The 17,668-nt window shown below is 46.2% G+C and overlaps 2 protein-coding genes across 2 annotated transcripts in view; both read left to right on the top strand.

Annotated features, from left to right (window-relative positions):
- The window catches only part of Cpeb1 (cytoplasmic polyadenylation element binding protein 1), a 99,649-nt gene extending 92,784 nt beyond the window's left edge, over positions 1-6,865 (top strand). Inside the window, exons 6-10 of the mRNA XM_028754840.1 lie at positions 489-602; positions 920-1,009; positions 1,969-2,105; positions 5,810-6,008; positions 6,834-6,865. Of these exons, the coding sequence (XP_028610673.1) occupies positions 489-602; positions 920-1,009; positions 1,969-2,105; positions 5,810-6,008; positions 6,834-6,865 (572 nt within the window). The remainder of the gene's footprint in view (positions 1-488; positions 603-919; positions 1,010-1,968; positions 2,106-5,809; positions 6,009-6,833) is intronic.
- Positions 6,866-8,027: 1,162 nt separating this feature from the next.
- On the top strand, positions 8,028-10,783 carry Rps17 (ribosomal protein S17). The gene is made up of 5 exons (XM_028754849.1): positions 8,028-8,078; positions 8,307-8,458; positions 8,970-9,075; positions 9,606-9,671; positions 10,664-10,783. The coding sequence occupies exons 1-5, from the start codon at positions 8,076-8,078 to the stop codon at positions 10,742-10,744; spliced, it is 408 nt and encodes a 135-aa protein (XP_028610682.1). The 5' UTR covers positions 8,028-8,075; the 3' UTR covers positions 10,745-10,783.
- Positions 10,784-17,668: the final 6,885 nt, after the last annotated feature.

Below are 17,668 nucleotides of genomic sequence, written 5' to 3'. Positions count from 1 at the left end.
GTGTCTTGACTTCTGTGGTTGGTGGATTCAGAGACAAGATAAGGAAACAGTAGAGTGTCCCTTTAACTGAGGGAGAAAATCTACGAGGGCCAGAAACTTGGATATGTGATCGTTCCATCCACTCCTAAATATTTATAAATCTACTTACTACTATAAACAATAGCAAGATCAAGCTGCTTTCTTGACAGCTAATAAGTTATATAGTCAAATAGCTTTAGTTGTGAATTTTTTACCCTATACATCTGGTATTCCTGTTGATCTTACTGGAGGCAAAGCTGATGAGGTAGGATTATCAGAGTTACCTTAAATATTTGAGGAGGCATAAAGTGTTCTGTCTTTCAGAATAATCATGGATAGTCTCCTGGGAAACCCAATTGGAATTGTGAATGTTCCATTTCCTCAACAAGTCCATTTCAGAGAAGGGTAGTGACTTTGTTGATTGTCTGAACCCTTGTTTGTTTGTTTTTTTTCTTTGTCTCCTCCCAAAGCTGTGAATGAAGCTACGTGTACCTGGAGTGGCCAACTTCCTCCCCGAAACTATAAGAACCCCATCTACTCATGCAAGGTGTTCCTAGGAGGTGTTCCTTGGGATATTACAGAAGGTGAGCTGCCTGTAAGATCTCTTATGAGTTGAAGCATATCTTTTGGTGGAGCATATCTTTGAAGAGTGTGACCCTTAGGCTCCAGGTTAGAGCCTGAGCCTCTGCCTCAGCACAGGTGTTACAGAAGCCCCTGAGAGAGAATGTGCATTTCATAAGCTTTGTAGAGCTCTGTGTGTCTGCTGACACACGAGTCCAGAAGTCAGTTCCAAGTTGTTTCTCAGGAGCAGTGAACCTTGGGAGGAGTACTGGTGATCCTGTGTTTGTCTTTCCTGAGTAGACTATGTATTGGTTTCTGTTGTTCTTCCCCATCTGTGCAGCTGGATTGGTTAACACCTTCCGTGTTTTTGGCTCTCTGAGTGTGGAGTGGCCTGGTAAGGATGGCAAGCACCCCCGGTGTCCTCCCAAAGGTAATATGCCTAAAGGTAATAAAGACATGGTAGGAATTTTTTTTTCCCTTCTCCCTCACATGTACTGCACCATGTGTTGCTGGGCTGTCACAGACGCATGCTGGTAAAGTAGGCACTCCAGGGTAAAGTCAACACACCCTCTTCTATTTTGCACACTCCTTTGTCCATCTGTCCAAACTTGCAGTGATGTGGGGAGATGCCATCAGACCCCTTTCTGAGCACCTCCCTCTGAACCTAAACCCCCACCAATGCCTTCCCTCTTGAATAAGTTATTCACTTAAAGAGTGTTCTTTTGCCTGCCTTTGCTGCCCCAGGGGTTGTTGTCTGACCCACTTCTGAGATTCCCTTTGGAGTTGGCAGGAATGAGGACCAAGTATCTGATTCCTCACTGGTCTAAAATGAGATCCTGCCCTGTAGAAAGAAGCAGGTGCTATTTTCATTCTGCCCCCATCCCCCATATTCACTGAACTTGAACCAGTGGTTTAACTAGGCTTTTAAAGCAGTACCTGCATCCTCTGCAAACTGACCACAGACCTGTTCTTTTTCCTGGCTCTGTTGACCTGAGAATACTCTTGTGTTCTGGGGTAGAGAGCTGTATGGTTGTAGGTGGGGTCATCTGTCCCAGCCTGACAGGACCTTTCCTTAGCAAAATTTGATGTAAATCTCTCTCCCTTAGTATAGCATGAGGCATAGTAAATGGTCTGACAAGCCTTTTCAGAAGTAGAACAAAATGTACCTTGGAGCAAGGGATTTAATTCGGTAGTGGAGTGCTTGCCTAGCATGCACGAGGCCATGGGGTCAGTCCCCAACACTACCCTCCAAAAAATGTGTCTTGCACTTGAGGCTTCCTCCCTTAGAAGAAACTCCCTGCTCGAAGCCTTGACTCTTCAGCCACACTAGAGGATGTAAAATTGCCACCTGAGGGATAGTAAGGCTTCTTTTTCTTTTGTTGAGTATAGGGTATGTATATTTGGTGTTTGAACTAGAGAAGTCCGTCCGGGCCTTGCTTCAGGCTTGTTCTCATGACCCGCTGAGCCCAGATGGCCTGAGTGAATATTATTTCAAGATGTCCAGCCGGAGGATGCGCTGCAAAGAGGTGGGTTAGCTTGGTAACCGTGTATCAGTTACCTTACATGGCTGTGAGAAAACACCATGGCCAAGTAACCTATAAAAGAGAACATTTAATTTGGTTTCTGGCTTCAGAAAGTTAAAGCTTATGATGTGGAGTAAAGGCGTGGTAGCAGCAACAGCAGGGAGGTCACATCTCAACCTCAAGCAGGAGGCAGAGAGCTCGTGAGAAATATAATAACATGAGTATTTTAAACCTCAAAGCCTGCCCCCCCCCCCCCCAGGGACACACCATGTCCAACAAGGCCACAGCTCCTAATTGTTCCCAAGTAGTTCCACCAACTGAGGACTAAGAATTCAAATGCTCTTACTGAAACCAGCTTAGTCACTGTGATAAAATACCATGACTTAAGGCAACTGACAGAAGAATGTATTTGGGCTTATGGTTCTAGAAAGATAAGAGTTCATAATGGCAGGGACAAGACAGCTGCAGAAACAAATGTTAAGAGCTTACATCCTTTACCATAAGCACAAAGCAGAGAAAGCAAGTTGGAAGTGAAAGGTGGATTTTCATCTCAAAGCCTTCTCAGGGTGACTCAGTTCCTCCAGCAAGGCTATACCATAGCACCAAAATTCTCAAACTGCACCCCCTACTGAGGACACACCCAAGACTTTGGGAGACATTTCTCATTCAAACCAACACATTAGCTGCCCTTTCTTGATATTTGGCATATCATGGCACTAGATTTTCTTGGCACCAATTCTTGCTAAGGAAAGACATCTAGTTTGTTTGGTTGGTTGTTTTGTTTTGTTTGTCCCATGGTAAATACATCCACTATTTTCTAGATTGCATTTTTTCAAAAATCCAGCTGTTAAGCCTTACTGAGATGAAAGGGGAGGTATGTGAATGTGGACACACAGTCCTGGATCCAGTGGGAGGTCGAGCCTTCCCAGCCTTTTCTGTTCTTTTCTGATCTACACTTAAATCCCAAACCTCATCTTAGAGATGAAATTGAAAGCAGCAACTTTCCCTACTTGTACTAAACTGATAAAAATCTACAGATATTTCCCTCTAGTTCTCAGACTGTGCTTCCTGACCCCATAGTGTATGATGGTGAGTAAGTCCCCTAAGCACACACCCAGCTGTGGCTGCTTTACTCCCTCTTGGGCCTTTCTTAGTTACACAGCTCTGTCAGTATGATGCCTCTCTAAATATTCTTGTCAGAAGCTGGTGTGTCTGGATAGCATACTGATTTCACATTGGAGGAACCTCATTGCAGATTCTTTTTTTTTTTTTTTTTTTTGAGGCTAGTGAACCAATGAGTTTATTAAGATTACCTACAAGACAGTAGAGTCATATGCACAGGTGTGTCAGTGACTCGAAGGCAAGGGCATCCCTGAAAAGCCAATATAAGCAATGGTTCTGAAAAGCTACATCCATAGAGCTCCCTGCCAGACTCTCATTCAGCCCCACAAGATAGTCTCTCCCCAGCAATTGCTGACTGTACTTGCAACCTTGGGGAGGAGCCATGGGAATCATACCTTTGAAGCATCCTGAGGCTCCCTGTATCCTAGAGTCTATATCACCTCTACAAGTGAAGTGCTTCTCATTGCAGATTCTTATCTCAGGCTTGCTGAATCATTTGTGTAGAGCTTAGGAATCTCTTTTAATCAGGCTCCCCAACTGGGTAGAGTTTTGAAAACCAATTGTTTTGAGTTTAGAAATTGGTGTAGTGTTTTTATTAGGATGATTCCAAAGAACATCACTTTTGTGAAATAAAACTATCGTGAAATTGTATTACTCATCTGTAAGACAGGAAGCCAAAAATATCTCTAATTAAAAAGATCAGTGCTTTCCAGGGGAAGGAAACAGACTATGCAAAGCACAAAGGAGTTTTTGGGGGGCTGTGAGATGACATTCAGCTACCACTGCAGTGTTATAAAGTCATCACACATTTCCTCTAACCCAATAATGTGCAGCAGACATGAAGAAAACCCAGTGTAAACTCTAGTTTTGAGGTGATAATAATTGTCAGTGTGGGGTCACCAGTTGGAACAAATGGATCTTTTGGTGCAGAGTATTGCTAGTTGAGGGGGCTTGTGTATGTGGTGGGGGGCCAGCATATGGGAAATGTCAGTTCTTTTGTGCAGTTTTACTGTGAACCTAAATCAATTCTTAGAAACTAAAGTCTGTTTCTTAAAAATCTGTATCTTAAAAGAGGGAAATGCTTATTGGGATGGCCACATCACTTTTAGATAGTTTATTGACCCATCTGGTTCTTTGCATTATAGAAGCTCCTCCATGTTTCTCTTGTTCAAGCAGCTCACTGTAGGTAAGATTACATCATCTACTCTTTCCTCCTTTGTCCCCTGCCCTCACACATGAGGCTGGCATAGCTACAGGACAGCCAGCCTGCTCACGCCCTGATCATACCTTCCCATCTCCCACCCCCTCCTTTTCACCGCAGAGACTGAGTGTCCCTCTGATGCTCCAGCTCCAGCTACCCCAGCCCTCTCTCTTCTGGGACTGTGCGTCCCACTGTGTCCTCCATCCTCACTATGGTGTTGACTCCCTCCTGTCATCTTTCCTACTTCAGATAATATATTCATTTTGTGGTTCTACTGTTTTTAGACCCAGACTCACCTGTCTAACCTGTCCTGTCTGGGCCCTGTTCTTTGTTATATCCTGTAACTGTAGATTGCCCTATGTGCAAAGTAGTCTTTTTCTTGAATTTGTATAACTGTTGGCTTCCCCGTGCATCTTCTCTACCAGATTCTTCCGACTTCAGGCCCTTCCTGGTTCCTCCTTGCTTCCCACTCAGAAAGTATGACCTCTGCAGATTTCCATTGAAGAGTATCTTTACTTGTGACCTGTGACCATTGCCACCAACCTTGTTCAGATCTTCTTTTAAATTGTTTTTACCTCTTAGTGTTTGCCTCAGTTCTCTTCCTGCTTCAAAACATTAAAGAAAATCTAGCTAATTTAACATAAAGAGTTACTGGCATCTGTAAGCCTAATTGATTATAAAGCCCTCTGCCTGCTATACACTAGGCTTGATTCTGGGGTCAGAGACTCAGAGGAAAGAAGATGTCGACACTTACCCTGGTGTTAGTGAAATTTTTAACACTTCAGATATTTGTGTGTGGCCACAGAGAGATAGAGGTGTGGGGGGGAGACAAATACAAAGACAGACAGGCAGAGACAGACATACACAGAGAGAGACAGAAACAGACATACAAAGGGCAGGGGGAGATGTTCTCACTGTTGCTGGCACAAAACCCTCTAAATACCTTGGTTTTACCAGTAACTTTCTCAGTGATATCATAAGCATTTCCATCTTTCTATCCTTCATGTTTTTACCTTTTAAATGTTCTGTGAGTTCTCCTGTCACAAGGACTCTTGTTTTCTTTCTTGAGAACTCCTGCTCTGTTAGTTCCTGTGGCCCTTGGTTGGAGTTACAGGATCCTGGGCCTGTCAGTTTGTTCCTTCTTGATTACTCTGCACAATGAGCAAGGTCTGTTGTGTTCACTTTTATCATTATGAACAAAGGGAATTCAACTTAAGTTGTGTTGAAGAAAGCCTGTGTGCCCCAGATGGGTGGGTGACAGCACCCATTCACCCTTGTGTAGTCACAGTAGCTGCAGCTGTAGTATCCAGAGCATGTACCCTATTGCACAGGAAGCTCTGTCTTTCTGAAGATGTCAGCTGATAAACCTTTGGGGGGTTTTCAGGTACAGGTAATCCCTTGGGTCTTGGCTGACAGCAACTTTGTCTGGAGCCCATCTCAGAGGCTGGATCCCAGCAGGACGGTGTTTGTTGGTGCCTTGCACGGGATGCTCAATGCTGAGGCTCTGGCTGCCATCTTGAATGACCTATTTGGTGGAGTGGTGTATGCTGGGATTGACACAGATAAGCACAAGTACCCCATTGGTGAGTGTCCTACTTCTGTGTGGGAAGGATTGTTGCTCCTGGGAGTAGATTAAGATGGTAATACTTACCCCTTGGGAGTGTAGAGAGACCTGACCCAGGTTTGCAGATCTTTTCCTCCAGAAGTTAACAGCACTGGCCCATCTGCATCTTGCTTCTGCTACTATTTCACACACTAAGAAGAAGGGTAATTACAGGACTATGATAGTATTGGTGAAAAGGATGAAAGAAGTTTGTTGGAAATTCAAAGTACAGAGTCAAACTAGTTTTGGACAAACTGCATTTAAAGACTACATTTTACTAAGAACTTTCCTTCATTAAAAGTTCTTCCCAGGCAAAGTGGCACGTGCCTGTAGTTCTAATACTTGGGAGATAGAGGCAGGTGGATCTCTGAGTTCAAAGGCATCCAGGACTACGTATTGAGACCTTGTCAGGAAAGAAGGGCAATGGGAAAAAGGAAAAAGAAGGAAAATTTGTTTTTGATTTTACATCTTTGATATTGTCTAGAGTTAGAGAAAAGGTCAGGTGCTTTCTGGATAATTTTTAAAAAATGGCATATCCATTGAGCTGTTGTTTATCTTGATGTCTATGTCTTGACTGAGTTTTGATCAGCCTTTCTGAGAAAGGAGGTTAGTTCCAGACATAATGCAGTGATCTCAGTGATTGTGCTTAAAACTTCTATGTAAACCAGCCTGGCCTCAGGAAATCTGCCTGTTAGGCATCCCAAGTGCTGGTATTAAAGGTATGCACCAGCATACCCAGCAGTACTTTTGTTTCCTGACAGCCCTCACACTAGTTTTTCTTAAAGGCTCCATGGCTTTATGACAGGTCTGATGATTTTTCAAGTAGAGAAGTTTTGAGTCAGCCTGCTGAATGGATCCTTTGGGAAACTCTAGTCTGAGGGAGAGGGACTCCTAAGTACTAAGGCATCTTTGTAAGATGCAAATACTCACTACTAATCAGAATCCAAGAGTTCTCTTCCTGCAAGACTGTAAGGTCTAGTCTTCCACCTGGAGCCTGGCCTCCACTTCATTGGAAATTCACTGGTAAACTAAGCTGCAACCCCCAGAGATTACTGATGCTTTGATCTCTTCAGTCTTCTTCCGTTCCATAGACAAGGATATCTTTTTTTTTCTTTTTTCCTCCCACCACGAGTTACTTTTAGAGTAAGGGCTTTCTGCTGTGTACCGGACCAGAGTGACGTAGATGAGTTGAAGCATGAGGCACAGCCTTGGCCCCTTGATACATGTACTGTGGCCAGCACAGTCTCCTTAGGGTTAAGCACACCACCCTGTCCCAGGGAACAGCTGGAGGAACAGTCCCCCCTGGACAGATGAGGCCATTAGACCAAAGCCTAAGAGCTTGCTTTGGGCTTGGGTATGACAGAATAACCAGAAGCTGAAGGTTGGAGATAGTGTCTTCACTGACTGGGAGCAGTATAGTTAACTGAGATCTTAATTTGTTGGTATGTTTGAAAGCTCTCTGTGAGGCAGCCGCTGTTTTTAAGCACTTGAGGTTAGCCCTTCCTGTTTAGCTCATCCCAGGTTGAGAAAAAATGTGCTAAGACATTTAAGAGCAGCTCTAATGGAATACTGTGCTGGGATGTGAAGAAAAGCCACTCTGGTTAGGTGTTGATTGCTGTAACACCGGGAAAGGACAGGAACCTCTCCAATTAGGCTAGACCCTACTGAGCTCTGACTAGAGGCACGCGCGGGGTGGAGGTCGGGAATGACCCCTCTACTACTACACCTTTCATAGCGGGCCTCAGCTGCCTCATCTCAGAGCCTTAAAATATCGCCTAGATTAAAGCACACCGAACGTCCAAAGGAAGCACAGAATTATTTGGAACGGAAACCAAGTCTGCGCGTGCGCACGACGAGCGATCGGCGTGCGCACGCGCAGACTTCCGCCCCGCCCACAGCCAGGCACTGTCCCTCCACTCCGCTAGGGGCCGCTGTGGTACTCTCGCGAGCTTCACGCAGCCAAGGCCGGGCGGAAGCGACTTTCAGGCCTGCGCTTTATAGGCCTCTCTTGTGCTTCCTGTTTCCTCTTTTACGGAGACCCGCCAACATGGTAGGTGTTTGGCTCCGAGGGCTCTGTCCTTTTCAATCCGCGCCCATCCTCCGCTTGTCGCGGCCTCAAGTCCGCAGCGAGAGGCTGTCGGCCGGGCCGGCGCGGTGTCTGTCGGCCTGGAGGGCTTCCGCTTGAAGCTCTGCCCTCACCGGCCCCTCCGGGAGCCGGCGCCTGCTTCCTCCACGGGAGGCTCGGGCGCCCCAGTGACTTTGCCCTCTCCACCTTCAGGGCCGCGTTCGCACCAAGACTGTGAAGAAGGCGGCCAGGGTCATCATCGAGAAGTACTACACGCGCCTGGGAAACGACTTCCACACCAACAAGCGCGTGTGCGAAGAGATCGCCATCATCCCCAGCAAGAAACTTCGGAACAAGATAGCCGGGTGAGTGGAGGCCTCGCGGCTGCCCGGGGAAGCTGTCCCACCGGACGAGCCTGTCCCGGCCGGTTCCTTTGCTTCCCCCAAATGATCCGCGGAGGAGCCGGGGGCGTGCGCTGTTCACAGTGGGTATTTTTGCCGAGATGATCAGTTCGGGTTATTCACGGTAGCTGAAGGCAGAGCTCTGCCCTCAAAACCTTACTGCCGAGGGATCTGCTTTCAGCGTTTATCACCGTGGCCATGTTGTAGGGAAAGTTTAACAGTGCTGTGTGCGAACGACTGAGGAGACCAGTCAAGGTACAAGTGCTGAAGACTGGTGCCTGGGACGGGAGGCTTGGTGTTGACGGGGTGTGAGGAACGTAGGGGTGGATGTCCGGACAGGTGTGTGTGTGTGTGTAGAGGAGGCTCTCGGGTGGTGAGTGCGACCTTGATGTAGGAGCAAAGTAGGTTTTGTATCCAGACATTCCAGCACTAGGCCGGAAGTGGTCACTGCTGTTCCTGGTTTGTGTGCTTGTAGCTATGTCACGCATCTGATGAAGCGGATTCAGAGAGGTCCTGTGAGAGGTATCTCTATCAAGTTGCAGGAAGAAGAGAGAGAGAGGAGAGATAATTATGTTCCCGAGGTAAACTTTTGTGGGTCTTTCTCTGTGCCTCTTAACCACCTGCTCGGGTGGTAATGGCGGCTCCTTTGTGGTGGGTGTGAGTGAGGTCTTACTTAGCTGAGTTCCTCAAACTGAGAAGAGATCTGCCTGCCCCTGCCTTCTGAGTGCTGGGATTGAAGGCGTGGACCACCGAGCCCAGCCAGGGGCGCCTGTTCTCAGCCTACCTATTAGCCTTTTTGCGATATCTAAATGCAGTTTTCTCTTTCCACATGGCAGCCTAGTGAGAGTGCCTCCCGACTTGATTAGCTTGACATACAAATGTGAACCCTGCTTAAGGCTTTCTGAATGTGCACTAGGTGATTCCGACATAATAATAAAGTAGTCCTGATTTCAGCATTTGGGAGGCAAATCTCTGAGCTTGAGGCCAGCCTGGTCTACATAGTGAGTTCCAGGACAGCCAAGGTTATGTGGGAAAACTCTAGTCTTGAGTGGGAGCAGAGGAGGTGAAAGATAACACATTCATAATTTGGACTTGATCCTTTCTCTCTTAGGTCTCAGCCCTAGACCAGGAGATCATTGAGGTAGATCCTGACACCAAGGAAATGCTGAAGCTTCTGGTGAGTGTTGGTCGATTGCCTGAGTGAGGCTGGTTTCTGAACTGCTGTGGCTGCTTGTTCCATGTGTGTTGAAATAGCTTTCCCGAGAGTTCAGGATTGTGGGATATACTGAGTTCTTCATGTTTTCCTTGTTCTGGGGCTGGGTTCTAAATTGTACTAGCCCCCTTCAGCTCTGGCTCTATTACCTGCGTTCCTTGGAGACTGTCTTCTAACCAGAAAGGATTCTCTAATCTCATTTCAAGAATAGGCTGGTCACACAGTTCAGGTATATTCAATGTGGCTTAGCAGCTAAAAGGACTGAGACACTTTTCATAAGTGTGTGAAGGTTAGGCTCCAGAATCCAGCATGCTTTTAGTGATTTTGAGCAGTTTAAGGCATTAAAAAATACTCTCCCCATGTACCCACATCTGACTTTAATGAAACTAGCAGCTGAAGCTTGCTGGGACCACTGCTGGTCTCCAAATAGCCTTTCTTCTGAAGCCATTTGGCTCCAGGACATGGTGGGCCTCCTGGGTGCTGAGTGTGCTGGGAGACGGGCCTGGTCCTCTACTCTTTGGTGCTTTGTACATTGGGTTCCCTCTCAAGTGTTGACTGAGGTTGGGGAAGTGTTTTAGGCTCTGCCTCTCTGTATGCAATGTGACCAGTACTGCTTCTGTAGTGTTACTTTTGCTAAGACAATGCTTACAGGCTTTTAGGCTCTAGTTAGATGCAGTGGTGGCAATAGAGTGTTAAGTCCTTGGAGATGGAGGGCAGGCGTGGGTTTTGTTATGGGGTTTGGCAGTGTCTAGGCCAGTTCTGTATCCTGGCTAGGGAATAAATACTGCTGAAGCCTGGTAGGTTGGATCAAAGTAGAGAATTACATTTTTTTAGGGGTGTGTTTCATCAATCCGGTATGTGTTGACAGGTTCCTGGGGGTGGGAAGCCCCCTGTCAGACAAGAAGGGCTGGCAGAGCACATCTGTGCTCCCTCACCGCGTGTCTGTTGTTTTGCAGGACTTTGGCAGTCTCTCTAACCTTCAGGTCACTCAGCCTACAGTTGGGATGAATTTCAAAACACCACGTGGAGCTGTTTAATCTGTTATGCCATATTTTCAATAAACCTGAAAAAACAAATTTGTGTTGTTCTTGCTGTTGCAGGGGGTACGGAACACTTAGAAACCTAGTCTGGTACTTGGGATCCTAGCATGCTCTCAGGACATGGTAAAGCTGTTAATCTCAGTTCACTCCCCTCAGTTTGTTGGAAAAGCAAAGTTGGGGTCAGCGTGTCTAGTCGAAGGACAGCTGTGTCAACCAGGGAAAGGGGGGTACCTGGGCTTGTTTGTAAGGTTTCTTGGGTAGGTAGGAGCTTTGACGTTTCCTGCATGAACACCTTTTCAATCTGATAGGTTTAAATGTTTCCTGAGCCCTAGAATGGAAAACTCCCCTTTGTAATTAGTGATGGTTATGTGGGGCTAGCCTGTACCTCATGAACAGTTTTTTGCTCCCACATGGCATCTGTTGGTAACTCCCTTTACTATAACGTTCTACAAAGAGGGCTTTTGCCCTCAAATTAGCAGCTGTTGGGAAGACCCAGCAAGCATGGGGAAGGTATTTTTCCTCCACTGGTGTTTGGTGGGTAACTGTTACGCTGGGCTCAAGGTCTGCATGGGGGTGCTTGCTCCTGGATACTTTGTTGGGACTACAGTATCTGCTTGTTGAAGACTCCAGAGTGTCCACAGAAGCAGAATAATCGTGTTAGCGGTGCTGGGGTGAGAATGTATGGTGATGCAGGTTCAGTTGTAAAATGACCTAGAGGAACTCCAATCTGCCTGCCTCTGCCTCCCAAATGCTGTTATTAAAGGTAGGTCTGAGCCGGGCGGTGGTGGTGCACGCCTTTAATCCCAGCACTTGGGAGGCAGAGGCAGGCGGATTTCTGAGTTCGAGGCCAGCTAGGGCTACACAGAGAAACCCTGTCTCGAAAAACGAAAAGAAAAAAAAAAGGTCTGCCACTATCACCAGGGACATGGAGCGGTGCCCTGGACAGCTGCTCTAGCTGTAAACTGACTCCATATTGTCTCGCTCAGCTTCACTAGTATAAAGCGGTCTTGTGATCAAAGCCCTGTATCTTTCCTATCTTGCCCATACACACTGCTTATTAAATGCCCAATTAAGTTTTAAAAATCACCTGTTAGGGTGAACTGGTCAGCTGGTTGTGTGCGAGCTAAGAATGGCTTTCGGTGGGTATGTGTTTAATCTCAGCGCTAGGGGGAGACAGGGCTACAAAGTGAGTCTCCAAACACCACACCCCAATGATGACAGGGCTAGGTAGCTGCCTTGAGCATACAGACCTGAGCTGGGTCTACTAGTTCACACATGAAGCGCAGGGTTGGCTGTGTGCACTTGTAATCCAGAACTGGTGCTGTTATTAAAGGTAGGTCTGCCACTGTCACCAGGGACATTTTCTCTATTGAGGCTCCCTTCTTCCAGATGACTAGCTTGTCAAGATTATGAGCGCAGTATATTTTGCTTTTTTTTTCCCCAATATTTTATAATTTTCAGCAAAAGTCCCAACACCCATATTGTGGCTCAATCATCTGTAACTCCAGTTCCAGGGATCTGAGGCCTCCTCCTGACTTCTGTAGGCTGTACATGTGCACAGACATATGGAGGCAAAACACATCAATCTAAAAAACAAAAAGGACAACTTCTAAAAACTTTAACAAAAGTTAAGTCAATTTGACACAGGCTACAGCAGTGGTTCTCAGCCTTCCTGAAGCTGGCACCCTTTAATACAGTTCCTCATATGGTGTGGACCCCCAACCATAAAATTATTTTCTTCTGCATAACTAGTTTTGCTACAGTTATGAATCATAATATAAATTCCTGATATGTGACCTCTGTGAAAAGGTGTTTGATCCAAGGGGTCACAACCCACAGGTTGAAAACCACTGAGCCAGAGTAATTAGAAAGTAATTAGAAAATCATAAGGTCTGGCTATAGGCAAGCCTATAGGGTGTTTCTTAATTAGTGGTTGATGGAGGGGGCCCAGTCCGTTGTGGGTGGTGCTATCCGTACGCTGGTGGTCCTGTGGTCTCTGAGGAAGCAGACTGAGCAAGCCACTTAGCAGCAGCCATCCATGGCCTCTGTATCAACTGCCCTGTTTGAATTTCTGGCCTGACTTCCTTTGATGATAAACAGTGTTATAGAAGTCTAAGCCAAATAAGCCTGTTCTTCCACTGTTCTTGTTTCATCACAGTGATAGTAACACCAAGACCTGGATTTTGACCACCTAGCTGAGAACTGATGGATAGAAGAACTGTGGGTGGTGAGACCTGGAGAGCCTGCCATTGTACTTTCAGCACAAATGCTGCCTGGAGTGGAAATCTGTGTGTGTGTTTGTGTGTGTGTGTGTGCGCGCGCGTGTGTGCATGCTCAAGTGTACACCATGTGTATGCCTAGGACTCACCGAGGCCTGAAGAAGGCACTGGATCACCTAGAACTGGAATTACAGGCAGTCATGTTATGAGCCACCATGTGAGTACTGGGAATTGAACCAGGGTCCTCTGCAAGAACAGCCAGTGTTCTTTACCAACCATTGAGCCATCTCTCCAGACCTTGAATGATAGAATCTTACGTATATATAACTTAGGTGGCTTGAGTTATTCTGCAGAAAAATTAATTGTTAAACACTGTGCTGCCTTGGGATGGACCATCAGGAAGTCCAGTAACCATAGCTTTCCAGTGAAGTGGGGTCATGGACCAGTTTTACTCCTTATCCCATTACAGTGAGATAGCCTGTGGTTTTTGCCTGGCTCTTCAGTGTGTTCTGTGGGCTAGGTGGGACTCTTGCTTGATGCTTATCTGCCTGGGAGGGAGGCCAGGTTTTGTGAACATGACAATTTAAGGTTTTTCTTCCTGGTCTGTATGCTTCCGCCCTTGTCTTACCTGATGGCCTTGGTGGGTAGTAGTTCTAGGGTATTGCTCTGAGTAGTTCCTCCATTCTGGGAAGTGATTGTAGCAGGCAGCCTTGCCTTGGTCCTGACTTAAAGGGACTATTCCACTTGTTTTTATTTGAGATGGGGCCTCTGTAGCCCACTATATATCCAAGGATAGCCTTGGATCCTCCCAAGTATGTATGTACTCACAGGTGTGTACCAACCAACACACCCAGTGTGTTGGTTCTCACTGCCAAGTGTGTTCGCTGTGGGTTTGCCAAGGCTGTGTGATTGTCTGCTGTGGGTTCTTGAAGACTCAGTGTCTGGAGCTGAGGACATCCACCTCTGTTGGAGTTTTGACTGAATCATGGCTGTTTCCTGCCCTCAAGTGTTGGATTTTGTTTAATGCTTTTTCCAAATCTGTTCTTTGTTGTCTTTGGGGGTTATTCTTATTCTATAGTACAGTTCTTAGCTTGCTGTGTTGGCAACAGTACCTGAGATTATCACATGATCAGTTCACCTCAGCTGAAGCCTAGAGGTCTCCAGATGGTCCAGCTGCTTTTATGTCTGCAGCTTCTGCTGTCAGAACGGGGCAAGCAAGAAAATGAAGAGACTGAGGCCCCACAGTCTCTACCCAGAGTTTCCCCCCAGTGACCTAAGACCTCCTTCCACCACCTCCCAATAGCAACACTTGGGGATAAAACCCTTAACACACAGGATTTGGGAGGCATTGAATATTCAAACTAGGCCTGGGGTGTTGCTCAGTGGTCAGTGCTGGCCTGATGTTCATAAGGCCCAAAGTTCCCTGTAGCACTTGATAAGCCAAGCCTCATGCCACATGCCTCTAATCCTAGCATGGAGATAGAGGCAGAAGGATCACAAGTTCAAGCTCATCCTTGGCCACATAGCCAGTTCAAAGTCAGCCTGAGACTCTAAGAGACCCTGTCTCAAATAAGACAAAAACAAGTAAACTAAAACAACGGCATACTGACTTTTGTCCGTAGACTGAACCTTATATTGCTGAGATAATGAAGCTTACCTATGGTCTGGGCACTACATGCTGCTGTAGTCGGTTGTTAGTATAGAGAGGCTTTGACGTCAGGATCCATAAGACATAGTGGTCTGTGGTTTTCCTGTGTGTGTGTGTGTGTGTGTTTTATTCATTTTCTATGTGTACATATATATGTGTATGGGTGTGGCAGGCACACAGAGCTCAGGGGACAACTTGTTGGGAGTTGCTTCTTTCCTCTGTGTGGGTTGTCAAGGACCAGCCTTGGCATGGAGAGGGATTCTGAAAGAGGGGGTGTCTGGGAGCAGTGAAAAGAACGACTGGAAGTCAAATCATGAATACAAGCTGATGACCTTGTTTTGTTTGATACAGCTTTTCCAGTCTTAGCTCATCTCCTGCAGAACCCAGGTCCAGTCTTTTATTTTACATTTCAATCCAGTCATTTACTCCTGTTTTCCTGATTATCTTATGAATCAGTATCTCATGACCCCAGCCCTTTGATTTTTAGGAGACAGTAGGCATACATTTTTCTTTTCTTTTTTTTTAAAGAAGTATTTATTTTATGTATGAGTACACTTGTGTCTTCAGACACACCAGAAGAGGGCATCATATCTCATTACAGATGGTTGTGAGCCACCTTGTGGTTGCTGGGAATTGAACTCAGGACCTCTGGAAGAGCAGCCAGTGCTTTTAACCGCTGAGCCATCTCTCCAGCACCCATACATTTTTCTTTTAACACTGCAAAAGAATTCAGAGATCTTCCTGCCTCAGTTAAATCAGAGGATAAGCTAGTGGGACCCTGTCCTGTAATTACTATTTCTACCACCCCTGGGCCTAACCTCTCTCTGTCCCAGGCTGACCTTGAACTCAGGAATCTGCCCGCCATTGTATCTGCCTGCCTTTGTGTTTTTCTGACAAGATGGCTCATTCATTCAGCTGCCTTCGGTCCTTTGGATTCATGCATCCTTATTTTTTGCATAGTTGTGAAGTGACATATATTTTGAACTCATGTATTTAGAGGTCTTTTCCACAGCCTTAAGGGCTGTCCTGAAGGTCCCAGCGTTGACCATTTTGCTGAGACATTGGCCACACCTTCGCCTCCTGGACTCACGCTGTCTGATTATCATGGAGTCACTGATGTTAACAGGGAGGGTATTGCTTGGAGGACTATGAAAATATGTACATTATTACACAAACAGACCTTACGCCCACAATAGCCATCAACACTCGTGGAGGCTCACACCAGGGCCCTGTCCCAGGGGCAGGAGCCATGCCACTCTGTCCCCACCAGGGCTATGCTGGGCTTGGCAGTGTGTCCCAGAAATCCAGCTCAACTGGTCAGCCTTGGCAACAAGCACCTTTACCCACTGAGCCACCCTACCCACTCTTTTATGATACTTTTGTCTGTATTACTATAAGGGTAGTTTTGACCTCACAAAAGGAACTAAGAGATAGTCTCTTCTAGAAAGAGTTTTGCATTTCTTATTCAGTTGTACTCATTTCCATCTTTCTAGGACTTTCTACATTTACCTGGGCTATCTGACTTGTTGGCACACAGCTGTATTGCCTGAGAGGCCTGTTTCCCCATCCACACCCCCCCAGTAACCCCCCATCTCCTATCCCATCCCTCTGCCTCCTCCTCTTTTTTTTTTTTTTTTGTTGTTGTTTTTTTGTTTTTTGTTTTTCGAGACAGGGTTTCTCTGTATAGCCCTGGCTGTTCTGGAACTCACTCTGTAGACCAGGCTGACCTCTGCCTCCCAAGTGCTGGGATTAGAGGCGTGTACCACCACTGCCCAGCCTTTTTTTGCTTTTATACTGTTTAAATTACATGCAAGTATTAAAGTCAGTTCCAGGTTGAGAAACAGCAATACAATAGATTGTAGTAGTAAATACTGATAGTCAAGGAACAAGCAAGGCAGTAAACAGTCCCATGACCACTCCCGTGATCACTGTTTCTAAGGGCTTATCAGGACGACCAAAATATCTGAGCCTACTTCCCTGTTCTAGCCCAAAGTCATTTTCATGTCTGAAGCCTACTTCTTTGTTCTAGCCTAGGATTTAGATTCCGGCCTGAAATTGTTTCTTTGTTCTAGCCTAATGTCATTAGTCATCTTTTTTAAACCTCTTTTTAAATTTTGTTTTACTTTCTTTTTTTTTTTTTTTTTAAGATTTATTTATTTATTACGTATGAATACACTGTAGCTGTCTTCAGACACACCAGAAGAGGGCATCAGATCTCACTACAGATGGTTGTGAGCCACCATGTGGTTGCTGGGATTTGAACTCAGGACCTCTGGAAGTGCAGTCAGTGCTCTTAACCACTGAGCCATCTCTCCAGCCCCTTGTTTTACTTTCTTTACTTCTGCTATTAATTTCTTTTTCTGGCGCTGAGGACTGAGCCCGGGCCCTTGTTCCAGTAGGGGAGTGCCCCAAGTCATGGCCCAGCCCTGGGGCCTTCGCTGTGGCCTTCATTTCACTGGCTATGGGCTTCCTTTACTCCAGTGGAGGCTGTGTTATTGATCTGAGAGTTTTCTTTTTCAGTGTGCAGTCTCAGCTGCACTTCTTCCCAGCGAGGCTTTCTGTGTCTGGTAGTCGTTAGTCGGGTTTGGTTTTCATGTCACCACGGATCCCTTTGCCTTAATCTTGAAGCTACTGACTACGCGTCTGTCTTGGAGTGTACGGATGCACGCCAGAGAGGACTGTGTGCACTGCTCTTGTTTAACTGGTGTCTGACAGGTCTCCTTCATGCTTTGTCGGTTCGACAGTACACTTTTTGTCAGGTTTTTGAGACAGGGCCTTGTGTAGCCTACACTGGAGCCTGCTGTGGAGCCAGGGAGCTATGAACCCCTGACCCTTGGGCCTCTGCCTCCCGGGTGCTGGCTTATGGGCATGCACACCCAACCTGTCAACTTTAGTTTAAGATGGTTTCCTCTGGTTCATGCATTCATATCTGTTCCCCGTGCACTGCCTGAACTGTGTTTTTCCTAATCCTTTTAGTTTCAACTTCTGTGTGTCTGAATAAGAAAGATCTCTCTCTCTCTCTCTCTCTCTCTCTCTCTCTCTCTCTCTCTCTCT

This window comes from Grammomys surdaster, unplaced genomic scaffold (genome assembly GCF_004785775.1).
Source record: "Grammomys surdaster isolate TR1022 unplaced genomic scaffold, NIH_TR_1.0 126036, whole genome shotgun sequence".
Lineage (NCBI taxonomy): Eukaryota > Metazoa > Chordata > Mammalia > Rodentia > Muridae > Grammomys > Grammomys surdaster.
The sequence above is the reverse complement of the archived record's forward strand: the minus strand, read 5'-3'. Positions and strand labels throughout refer to the sequence as shown.